At 39.7% G+C, this 12,087-nt stretch overlaps 1 protein-coding gene across 2 annotated transcripts in view; it reads right to left on the reverse strand.

Moving 5' to 3' along the window:
* Window positions 1-542: 542 nt before the first annotated feature.
* The window catches only part of LOC117775224 (gamma-aminobutyric acid receptor subunit pi), a 51,445-nt gene continuing 39,900 nt past the window's right edge, over window positions 543-12,087 (reverse strand). For both annotated transcript variants that reach the window (XM_034608166.1, XM_034608165.1), the window contains exons 5-10: window positions 10,672-10,889; window positions 7,969-8,051; window positions 3,175-3,312; window positions 2,873-3,025; window positions 1,275-1,465; window positions 543-1,039 (exon numbers count right to left, since the gene is read on the reverse strand). In XM_034608166.1, the coding sequence (XP_034464057.1) occupies window positions 674-1,039; window positions 1,275-1,465; window positions 2,873-3,025; window positions 3,175-3,312; window positions 7,969-8,051; window positions 10,672-10,889 (1,149 nt within the window). In that variant the 3' untranslated portion in view covers window positions 543-673. The remainder of the gene's footprint in view (window positions 1,040-1,274; window positions 1,466-2,872; window positions 3,026-3,174; window positions 3,313-7,968; window positions 8,052-10,671; window positions 10,890-12,087) is intronic.

Below are 12,087 nucleotides of genomic sequence, written 5' to 3' on the forward strand. Positions count from 1 at the left end.
ACAGCAATTATTTGCAATGATTTACGGGATGCGTAGTTTCTTGACGTTTACATTTATAATAACACTATTTTTTACATCACTTCTGCAACCCATTCTTTTTCCTTTTCCACTTTGAATGCTGTACATGGCGGCAGAAATGGAAAATTAAGCTATTACATATCAATGACCCATCCATCACACAATAAAGAGTAAAAAGTGAGGCAGGCATTTGCTCTCACTCGAGAATGCTAGCAAATTTGGCGACAGAGCTTTGAGTTACAGCTCCATCCTCTCTGTCCCAGATGGTAACAACCTGCACAATAAATGTACTATCGCAGCAGAGATGCAGACTGGCCGTGCTTTTTTAGGTCACCGATGTTCTTTTCATCTCTAGGTGTATCAGAATTGATGTAATCTTGCCAGTCAATACCAGATAGGTCCACTGTTGTTAATAAATCAAGGCGTATGAAATTTGATCCAAATAGTTACTTAAGTATGTTATAGTAAAAATGCCAATAAAAATAAATGGGGTTGTCCCAAAAACAACCCCATATGAGAATGTTACTTTGCTCATGAATCCAAAGGGATAAATTATACACACTCATCTTAATGCAACTAGAGTAAAGAACACTTCTTGTCTACATACGCTCTCTGTCTGACACTCTATTGGACACATGCCGCACTCAAGCAAATGCTAGAAGTACAGATAATATGTCCAGTAGAGCAGATTGACCATGACGAAAGACAGTGGGAAGGTGACTCTCGAGTAGTTGTCTATGTGGTGAGGGTTCTCCACATGACAGCAGTTTATGGAGCGGAGCACTTTACGAACGGTGGCCAGAGCAGTGAGGCACCAGTTGACGGGCTTCGGTGGCGACGCCTCAGGCTTTGGCTCGCTGCCCGAAGGGCTGGAGGGTCTGACAGTGAGTTCTGTGGAGTTAGGAGCTGTGGAGGGAGTCGCGGCAGGCTCCTTACGTCTCTTGGCTCTGCTGGCATGCGTGGAGATGGTGGTGATGATGCCGTTCATATCATCGTCAAAGTCATGCATTTGGTGGCGGTACTGTTGGAGAGTTAGGAAAAGTAGAATTAGTTTTAAGTGGAAACAAAGACATGATGCTTTTAAAAGCTTGCAGCACTTTTCAACTTACCCCAAAAGGCTCATGATGACATGATGATGATGATGGTAGTGATGACAATGACAATGACCACCATCATGAAGACAATGACTGTGACCACAACGACAGCAATGACCACAAACATGACCAACAAAGACAGTACTGTCAGGAGGCTCTCACCATGAGCATGTGTGGGTCCATGTATGAGAGGGTGCAGAAGTGGGCAACGGCGTACTCAATGAGCGCGCCAAAGATAAAGCTGAAGCAGATTCCCAAGTAGACATCGATGGCCTTGATAAAGCAGTTGGCATTGGGCAGTGATGTCCGGGCTCCCATCATCAGAGTGGTCATGGTCAGCACTGTGGTCACTCCTGGAATACACACAGATACTTTGTTAACTACAGGTTATCTGTTCAACCACTGAATCTGTGGACAACTGCTTAGAATCCTTCTTTATAAGAACTAGTGCACTGTCCGTTCTAAACCTGACGTTGTGTCCAGAGATTTGTATTTAACAGTCTGTGGTTCAGAGAGAAGTTATAAATGTTGCGTTCATCCTACCTTGTTTATCTACAATGATGATTTTATAGTCAGTGTTTTTCATAAAATGGAACTGAATTTAATTCATTAATGTTCACGTGTGGTTTTCATCAAAGTTTGAATTATTTACTTAACCGCTGTAATATTTTCAAACATGGCAGCTTTACTATATCAGAGGTCTGTTTTGCAACTGACACAATCTTCACACCCAAGTTCACAGCTTTTCAAATAAAAGCTCTGTAATTCAATTGCAGCAACAAAACGAATGTTGTGCTTTTACTTTGAAGACAACTTGCAAAAGAGGAAGTGATTCTCTGAATGTTGTTGCCATGAAGGAGATCAGCCCCCACAACACCTGTAAAGGTGTGTGTTAGTCCAATATGGTTAAATAAAAATATTAAAATTATCAATAATCTGGTGGGCCAGTTTTAGCTGCCGACCACTGCTGCAATTGTCCGAAGACATAGAAGAAGAAAGGTTCAACTTGGTCCGCACACTGACTATTAAGGCACACTACCCTGTCTCCACTAACTGCACAGTGCTGTTATTATTTGTATTAATATTTAACGTATCGAGTGTCCAAAACGCAGCAAATTTGGCTTCTTCGGGCCATCAACAATACACGTACCAAATGTGAAGCCAATAAAATGAATGATTCTTGACATATGTGTTCTACAGTCAGACAGACAGCCTGAGACCTCTGGTAATAGTAAAAAGATGGTTGTGAGTCAGGAAGACAGATGTACTTGCAATACATTCTGCTATATGCATTTATGCCTAAAGGGAAGGACACAGTTGACTGCACAATGTAAGATGGTGTCATACTGGCTTTTCCTTGCAACTAGAGATACTGTGGTGCACATCCTGTTCATAACCAGTCTGGACTGGTTTCCTGTTGGTGACCTTAGTGTGCAGTCACTGTGTGTTTTGAAAATGTATTGTTGATTCCTGTAGTTTGGATGTTCTGATGAGGTAACTCCAGTTTCACAGATGCTCTCTTCAAACCTCAGCCCTATAATCAGTTCAAACTCAGAGGAGAGAACGCCTCTTCTATCTGTGTAATAGTAAACAAATGCTGAAAAAGTGCACATGTTTATCTCATAAAAACAGTGCAGCACATCTGCAGTGACACACAATACATCCTGTAGATAAGTGTCGGTGCAATGCAAAGGTAAATGACATTTAGTCAGAAAGGTACATTTTAACATTTGACTGAAAAAATGAATTTTGCCCCTTACCGATACAAACCCGTGCTGGAACGGAGGACAGAGAGATCCAAAAGGAAACCCATGAGAGGACCACCAGCAGGCTGGAGGGGACGTAGGTCTCCAGGATGAAGTACAGAATGCTCCTCTTCAGCTCAAAGTGGAAAACCAACTTGGGGTACTGGCCTTTGAGAAGAAGAATAATAGAAAACGTGGCATGAATGAGAAGTTCTACCCACAGGGGGCTCAATATTTTGACAATACCACATCGGAGTTTAAACTTAAGTACAGGCGTGGGATTAACATCATGCAGAGATTTAGAATGCCTTGGTTACCGGTTTCATAGATGGCCTCTGAGACAGATGTGTAGTAATCCTCGACTGTGTACTGAGCCAGCTGCAGTGTGTCCAAACCACTGACGGACGCATTTCCTCTGGTCCAGTAGAACATGACATCATTAATGTTATAACCCCCTGTAATAAAAATAAAAAGATTAATCTTTTCAATATTCGCGTTAGCTGGAGAGAATTATCACACAATTCTTTAGTTCATTTCATCTCGATGCAGCTTTTTAATCTGTCTGTCATTAACTGTCTTGGCTTTCAACTCACTGTTTCGGTTTTACAGCCGACAACTTGATTGTTTCAGTTCACAGTCACTATCCTCATTAACCCTTTTTGTCGCTGCAGCAGTCGTTTAAAAAAAAAAAGAAAAGACAAACCCACTGCATGAACCTGCACAGCACCTAACAGAAGACACTCAAAGTATAGGTGATGAAGATAGTGGAGCAAAAAGACCATTTTACACGGCAGTCAGCACACACAGGGTGGGAGGCTCAAATGCTAATAGAAGTGCCCTCTGGGGACAAATAAAGTTGATTTGAAATTGAAATGAAGAGAATAATGTTGTAATACTGTGATCCAGGTTTATAAGTCAGAAAATGTCACTGCCGTCTGACTGATTCAGCATCTGAAAAGATAATGAGACAGTAAAAATGATTCATGTTTAAATGACATATATGCAGTTAAACAGCCGCATATGTCCAATAGGATTGCATCAGGCCGGCCATAGCTTACATTTAGACGGCCAGAAAAACAACTCCACATGAACACTAACATTAGGCAACTATTTGTGAACACTAAAACCATTAAACTATTAGATGATAATATATGAATATTATACAGTGGATCAAATTCATAGCTTATCTTTTTTTCAATCCCAAAACACTTTGTGGTTGATTGCATTGGGCAACAACAGTGTGATCATCAATTCCTTTAATTGACCAACACACAGTGAAATGTACCCTTGTACTAGTGTAAATTGCATATTACCAGCACATTATAAATTACCTAGAAACTACCATATTTTATTAAATTGATAACGTTTACAAAAAATAAGTATAACTACATGAGGTTTTTTTTCTAATTAAACCCCAAAGTAGCAATGGTGCGAGCAGCTGGGAATGTTAATTGCCAAAGCACACTTGCTATGTGCGAGTGTGATTCTCTCATGGTTGGGTTGTTTGGGATTGCAGCCCGTAGTGGGTGGTAAATTCCCTCTAATGCTAAACATCAGCACAAGAGAGATATTTGGCAAGAACCAAAGGGAATGGGATAAAATAAACTGCTTTGAGGAGCTAGATGAAGACATCATATTTCATCAGAGAAGCAAATGGGTATATGTGCACACAGTGTGTTGATCATGATACAGGATGTCTGCATTAAAACGAGACATGAATTTGGTTAAGTATGCAACTTCAGAGGACAATGTTTGTGTATAGTTGCAGTCACAGTGGATTTCCCCGTTTCCCCATTAGTCACGTAACACAGTTTGACAGAGAGATCCAACAGGAGCTGCTAATGGAAATGCATTTGTTTGTAAAAGAAAAAAGAAAAAGACAAAGAGCTTAACTCTTCCCTCGCACCAGAACAGACCTTATCATGCATTTTGCACCAGGCCCCACAGAGCGTACATATATAAACCAACTGAAACTACAAATAAGACTGCATGCTAAACTAACACTCTAACACTAATTAGAACAATGTAGCGATAATAGTATTAATAAATAAGAGATGGTGTGGTTTTAATTATAAAATATGTTAAGGATGAAAAGACGTGATTAGCAAGGCTTAACCTCTTTGGTGTATTCTCCTAATGTATCTGCAGAGGGAGCAAGAGATTAAGAAAAGTGAGATGAAGTTCTGTTGGTTCAGGTCGTATCACACCTCTTTAATCTGTTGTAATCTACACACATTAATTAGCCATCACACTCCGTATTTGAACCCACATGGAGTCATGTATTATTGACCAGGATGAGGCATGGAGGATGCTGGGAGCGAGTGCCTCTAATGAAGGGCAGTGGTGAGTTTGATGCTGAGAGGTCCTGTAAATTCACTCTTTTCTATCGTTCACCGCGATGCTCTTACTAGAATAACTCATTATTTTTCCTGACCTTAAGCCCTGACATTATATTTACAAATTAGAGATACAAACGAGTAGTGACATGAAGTGCAATAGCATGGAAAGAGCTCCATGGGGGTATAATCAACCGTCCAGTGCCCTGTGGACCCTTGTAAACAAGTACGCTCACAAAGAGAAAAAGTTAAAACAGGGCCATTCAAAGTTTAATTAAAGCTGAAAATAATTATATTTATCATTATCTCTTATTTTTTATTTTATTTGTAAATATTTTGACCACAATCCTGATCATTATGGGAGAATATTAACACTATGTGCAGTATTACTGTTTATTCAGCTGCAATAGTATTACTCATGTGCAATATTACTGTTTTTCTTCATATTATGTTCAATACTACTTACTGCCACTTTAGTTTAGTATTATTTTCCCTGGCTTACCTAACATATTCATTTCTATTGTTATTTCTATTAGGCACTGGTTCTGCATTTATAGCATTTACACTTTATATTTTAATTTTCCCTTAAACGTTAAATCTTTATTTTATTTTAACTTATATATTGTTAGGTTTAATACTCTATTGTTTTATTCTACTGTAATCTATTGTGTATTGTGTTGCTGTAATCCTGGAGCAAACTGGCCCGAGAATTTCCTTCGGGATTATGTAAGTCTATCCTATTATGTCGTATCGTATTGTATGGTATTGAATTGTATCTTATTTATGCCCCGCACTGCCACACAACAACACTGTCTTTAAACCTCGCTCCTGTGTAGAGGATCCACTTTTGGCACGGCATTAAAAGAAGCAAATCCTAGAATAAACATCTTCATGAAGAGACGGAGCAAGAGGGAGTCAGAGATTGAATGAGAGGAGGAACAGAGAAAACAGGAGAGGTAGAGCAGCAGGATGACAGATAAAGATGAAAAACGAGAAAGACAGACAGAGAGAGTGAGAGAGACGCAGATATTCTGCCTGGAATTACTGAAGCAACAGAGAAAGGGATCCATCATCTTCTCAGTTACCTAACTTTAACCTCCAGATGTCTTTTTGTCTGCTGCAGTTAAATGTTTTATTTGGCACCAGGGTCCTGGAAGGCTGCTGGCAGGGATCAGACAGCTCAGCCTGACTGGCTGCCATTTACTAGCATGGAGCAAAACGCGAGCGGGAAAGCAAAGACGGCAGATGAGCGAGATAGGGGCGAGGGGACCTTCTCTTCCCTCCATCACTTTTACAGCCCAAAAAATCCATCTTGTCATGTAATTCAATCTTAATGATTTTCTTTAATTATAAACATACTGTCGCCGCGTTTCGCTTTGAAACCACTGAAGATAAGTCCAAGTTAGTTAAACTGACACGTATTTCAAGAAATCTCATTTATAACAGGAGAAGGATTTTTAGAGCTACTGGTAGATGTTCGCATTCTTAGGATGTATTAAGAGGAGTTCAAAGGATTTGTTTGGTGGGAAAGGCTGACGCTACAACATAGTGCCTAAGGGCCTGACCCTCTGGATTAGTTAACCCGAGGACTTGAAAAACTGTGTTTGGACATCACCTCTCAAAACATACTTTTACCCAATTATTATAATTTTTTTGATATTACTTTTGTTTCTTTTATTCCTTTCTCGCTCCTCTACTTTTAAATGCTGTAAAATGATGTATTATTTTATTTGTCATTAAATTTAGTATTACAGAATTGTCTGTCTTTGATTTTAAATGACATTGTATTAATTTGCTTTTGTCTTTGATGTTTTGTATTCTTGTGTATATTTGTCGTTTGTGTGGCACTTTGTAACGTCTGTTTTGAAAGGTGCTATATAAATAAAGTTTTAATTGTTTATTAATATTGTAATTTATTTTGGGGAAAGGGGCTGCTGTAATGAGCACCTTCGGGTAAGACAAGGACAAACAGAATAATTTAACATTTCGGGAAATAGCCTTGATGTTTTGGAGTTTGCATTTTTCATCATTCGTACCTAATGATCACAACAACAAGGTTGTTTAATGTATTCAAGAAGAAAAATGTTATGACAAGTTGCAATTTCAAAGAAGATCTTGTCATTTTATGATGGCATGGTTTCATTTTGTTATTGTATAGATTAAACAAGCAGGATACAATGTGGTAAAGCTGTTAGATTTTAAGGTGGTAGCAGGTGGATGATTCAGATTTGGAGTAAGCTATGCTAGCTGTTCACCTCTGCAACATTATGCTAAGCTAAGCGGTAACCTTCCCCATCAGTGAGAGGTTTAGAATTCTTCCTAAACTGTTAAACTGTCCATTTGAAGGGGTTGATCATTTTGAAAGGTTACTGCACAGTAAGTACAGCTACATCTTTGTTTCCATGACAACAATCAAGTCATTTAGTATTCACATACATCCAAAGAGAAATTACGATGTAAAATACTTCATCATGACCTGAACTGCACTTGCAATTTCTGTCTGCTGTGTGACATAAGCATGCAGTCTCGCACACCATCACGTGCAAGCACACACACGCACACGCACACACACACACACACACACACACATCAATGGACAAAAGCACACACACACACACACACTCACACACACAGTTTAGAAGATGAGAGAAAGTGATGTGTTTGATCCTTTAGTTTGATCAGATTCATTTGAAAATACGCCCACCCACTGACTCTCTGCCACAGCTTCAAGCTGCTGACTTCTGATATTCTTTATTAAGTGTGAGGTGTCCTTACAGCTCTCCAGTTGTAACGTGCAGGTCTGCTTGTCCATCGGATACTTGGTCAGATCCATGTTGCACGCAACAGTGGTCGTAATCCTAAAACAAGAGAACATAAGCATGAACGAGGAAACCAACAGTGAATGTTATTATAGCAGAAGATTCTATCACAGTGGTTTTAACTAACGCACCATTCATCCAAACAAACAATGAGAGATTTGTGAATTATTTTCAGCTGTCTGGTTGTCGTGGTGCTGTTCTAAGGCATCAGATGGCTTGGTTTAAATTATGCAAGAATTAAGCTTCTAAGTCACATTGAGATCACTTGTAATGGAGAAAGTCTTCACTTTATATTGCTGCCACATTATGCCTCCTCCTGCATAATGTTTTGGTCTTAAGTGGATCAAAATGTTAAATATGATTCAATGTAATTCCCTTAGAAAGAAGATTAAGTGTGATGCATAATCGTCTTTGGACACTGTGCGAGTTTAGTTTGCAACTTGTTTCTATTTAAAGAGAGCACCAGAAGTCTCCTCAATAAGCAAGGAGAGACCAGCAGAGGTATTTGCTATTTACTTTATATGTTTTGGAAATGTTTGATGATGAGTTGATAAAAGACACAAGGCCTGGCCCTGATTGTAAAGTCAAAAAGTTCACGACATGAAGCAAGTAGCACGGATGCGATCAAATGTTCAAATGTCCCTGTAAAATATATGATTTCTGGTCTGTTTAGAGGCCATTAATAATAAAAAAAACATAGATAACAAGCAAGATAGATTAAAATAATACAAAATATATAAAAAATAAAAGAGAAAAAGTGTAGATAAAGGTTGTTGTATATATGTGGTTTTTATGTGTCTATCACAAAAAGTTTAATATACTTACTTTTACTGTCTACGAGCTTTGTTTACTTTTTACAAACAATTTGTAGTGTGAGAAGATTTTCAAGAAAGTTCCTTATTAGTTGTTTACACAGCAGCCATGATGTGGATATTCATATGTCATTTAGAGATACTGATTCTGCACATATCTTTATTTCTATGCACCAACTTGACTTGAAAATTGAGGACCTGTAGAAATGTTCACCATGGCAATCTATCCTGACTGCTACAGCAATTTAACACAAGCCTTTGTCTGTGAAATTTGGATGACTGGTTTCATTTTCATTTTTAAATTACATTTCAGCTGTAGCCTCTTCAACCATAAAAGCAACATACAGTAATTCATTTGAAATCTCCTCTCTTAACTGCCCAACCACTGGCTCCAATCACCTCAGTGCTTTCCCATGTTCCCCCGTGGCACAGCACTGAAACATTTACCACAGCTGTCCCTTCCCTCCAACACCTCACATTTCTCACTTTACTCTGTTGTTTTTCACAGCCCCAAGTCCCCGAGGTGGCCTTCCCTGTCCTGACTGTCTTCTTTTTACTGTTTTACTCTCACTATTCATGCTCTCTAACTGTAAAGTGCAACCATCCTCCTTATTTCCTCTGTCGAGCCCAGAAACAGTACAGTTCAGTGTATGGGGGCTTCATATTTACATTATATTTACCACACACACACACACACACACACACAAACACACACTTGTACTTCTTTCTTAGTGAGGACACTTATTGGCATAATGCAACACCAAGCCCCTCACCCTCATCTTAACCATCACAACTATGCCTGATCCTAACAATTACTGCAAATCTTAACCTTTAATCATCCCTTTGAAAAAGTGAGGACCAGCCAAAATCTCCTCACTCTGTAAGGTCTATGCTCAAAAAGGGTCCTCAGAAAGATATAAGTACAAATGTACACAAACACTCCTTCAAAACCCGTAAATCAATAACCGGAGTCACAGTCTATCCAATAATGTTGGGCACTTAATAAAAACATAAATCATAATTCACCGACAAGCTCGCTCACATGCGAGACCCCCTCTGAGCAGTACAGGGCCTTCCTGACAAGTATTACTGTACAGACACATGATTAACTGTGAGGCCAAGCTGAACTGAGCCTGGATACCCTACTCAATGTTCTATAACAAGACACCTATGTACTGCACATTTCCCCCATGATAGTTACAGGTTTCCCATTAGAACAGTCAGGATCTCTCCCATGTGACACTTTTCCCCTTTCATTGTGTAACCAGGCCATGTATAACTATGACTGTACAGCATGAAAATAAGTTCAGCACCAATGAGTTACAGGGTCGAGTGTGGGAAGTGAAATCATCATGGACAGCTCTTATACAATCCATATTTGAGATGAGGTTAAAGAGTGTGGCATAAAAACATGTAAAACCCATCATGACAAGGCTTTAGAGAGATTATCAAATTGCTGGATCATCTATAGCCGTTCTCTCACTAACCTTTCTTGGCCTATCCATTCAAAATACATGCATGTTTCATCTGACAAGAGCTTGTCACATGTCAAGCCCTTGCACACAGAGCAATATCTGTAGGAGGGATCCTGCAGTTGCAGGGACTTTTGTTAGACCACACCTCCTTGTATTGACAGATGACATTCCGCTGTACTCATACAATCCAATAGTCAAGTAATAGAATTGACACAACTCCCTGATTTGCAATCACATTATCTCAAACTCAACCCACGCTGCCTCCCTCAGCCAATTTCTTCTCAATTCCCTGGCCTTATTTTCATTGTCTGGCGGAGAAGAAAAAAGAGAAACACAACACCAACCAATAAACAGTCTCCTTGACCTTCCTACCTTAGAGCGTACAGAACGGTTCCATTGGGGAAGATGCGGATCAGTCTGTTCTCGACGGTGATGTCATGGAGGAAGGACTTTTTGGAGTCCACGATAAAGGTGTCGGGGACCCAGAGGAGCTCCACGAGCCGCCCGTCCAGACTCAGGCTCTTGTTGCCTTCGAATATCAAGCGCTCGTCTGTCCAGCGCTGGCGGAGGAAGATGGTGGCGGTGTAGTCCTGCAGGATTCAGGCGCAAAGGTCACAGTTGAGCTACTATACAGCTTTAACAAGCGTGTCAATAATATGCTGACAGATACGTGGGGTTTTTGCAAACATAGCTTCTTCTTTCACACATGTATTTCATTAGTCAGCTCTCGGGTTCGTTTTGTGCTGTTAGGTATTGATGGCGTCAGGTCCCTCAGCCCTTCTGTGCCCAAAGCGGAAATAATCTTCAGCCTTGTAAAGTCAGCAAGTCTGTTCTGGTTTTAAGGACGATGAACATATTTTTGGGTAATTCACTCCGTTAAATCCTGATATAACATCACGTGTGGCCACCTAATCACTTTCTCCAATTGTCTGGCATCAAGCTGTGAGTGGGATTTTCTAACCAAACATATTCAGCAGCACAGGAAATAACCCTGTCAGTCCCGGAGGAAAGCCAGAGACCTCACTGAGTGAGGTTACACAAGAACTGACTGGTCATCAATAGTCCAGTTTCTAAGGAACAGAATGTGCTGTTACGTGTGGTTGTAATCTCTGCTTCCATGTAACTGTAAAGAGTTCCAATCTCAGTAGCCTGTGTGCCAAGTATTTTCTCAAGTCGTTTTCAGACATGAACTCTAGAGAATATCTGCCCAATTGGAGCCAGATTTTCTCCGGAGTTTGCCTTTCACAATTAAAAATCTCATTGAATCGCTGTGACAAGCGTTTCAGGAAAAATGTATATTCACACCATCAAAACAAACATGTTTGTCTGAGTGAGAGTAACGATTAATGTTCGTGTCAAGGCAGAGGAATTGGGACAGGGCACAAAAAATGTTCTTATAGCTTTGAGGTTAAATCTTTAAAATGTATTATTGTTTTTCTGAGGGTAATTTACAATTATAATACAAAGTTTCTGTATGATTTTATTTTGAAGTATCTCAATTAAAAGTGCTGCAGCTTTTAGACCGGCCGTCTATGTGTGTCGCTCTTACTGAATAAAGACTCAGCCTTCTTGAAGAGTAATACACTCAGGGGGCACTTTATTAGGAACACCTGTAAAATCTAATCCAACACAACAGCCCTGCCAGAACGTCTGTCTTTACCAAGCTCTTTTTGTGACATTGTCATATACATGTCAGTGTTACTGATTGGTCAGTGACATGGTTTGATTTGGGGCAAACTTGAGTAAACATGTTGCCTGTGATGTTTATTTGTTATGGTGATGTTGTCA

This window comes from Hippoglossus hippoglossus, chromosome 15, assembly GCF_009819705.1.
Source record: "Hippoglossus hippoglossus isolate fHipHip1 chromosome 15, fHipHip1.pri, whole genome shotgun sequence".
Lineage (NCBI taxonomy): Eukaryota > Metazoa > Chordata > Actinopteri > Pleuronectiformes > Pleuronectidae > Hippoglossus > Hippoglossus hippoglossus.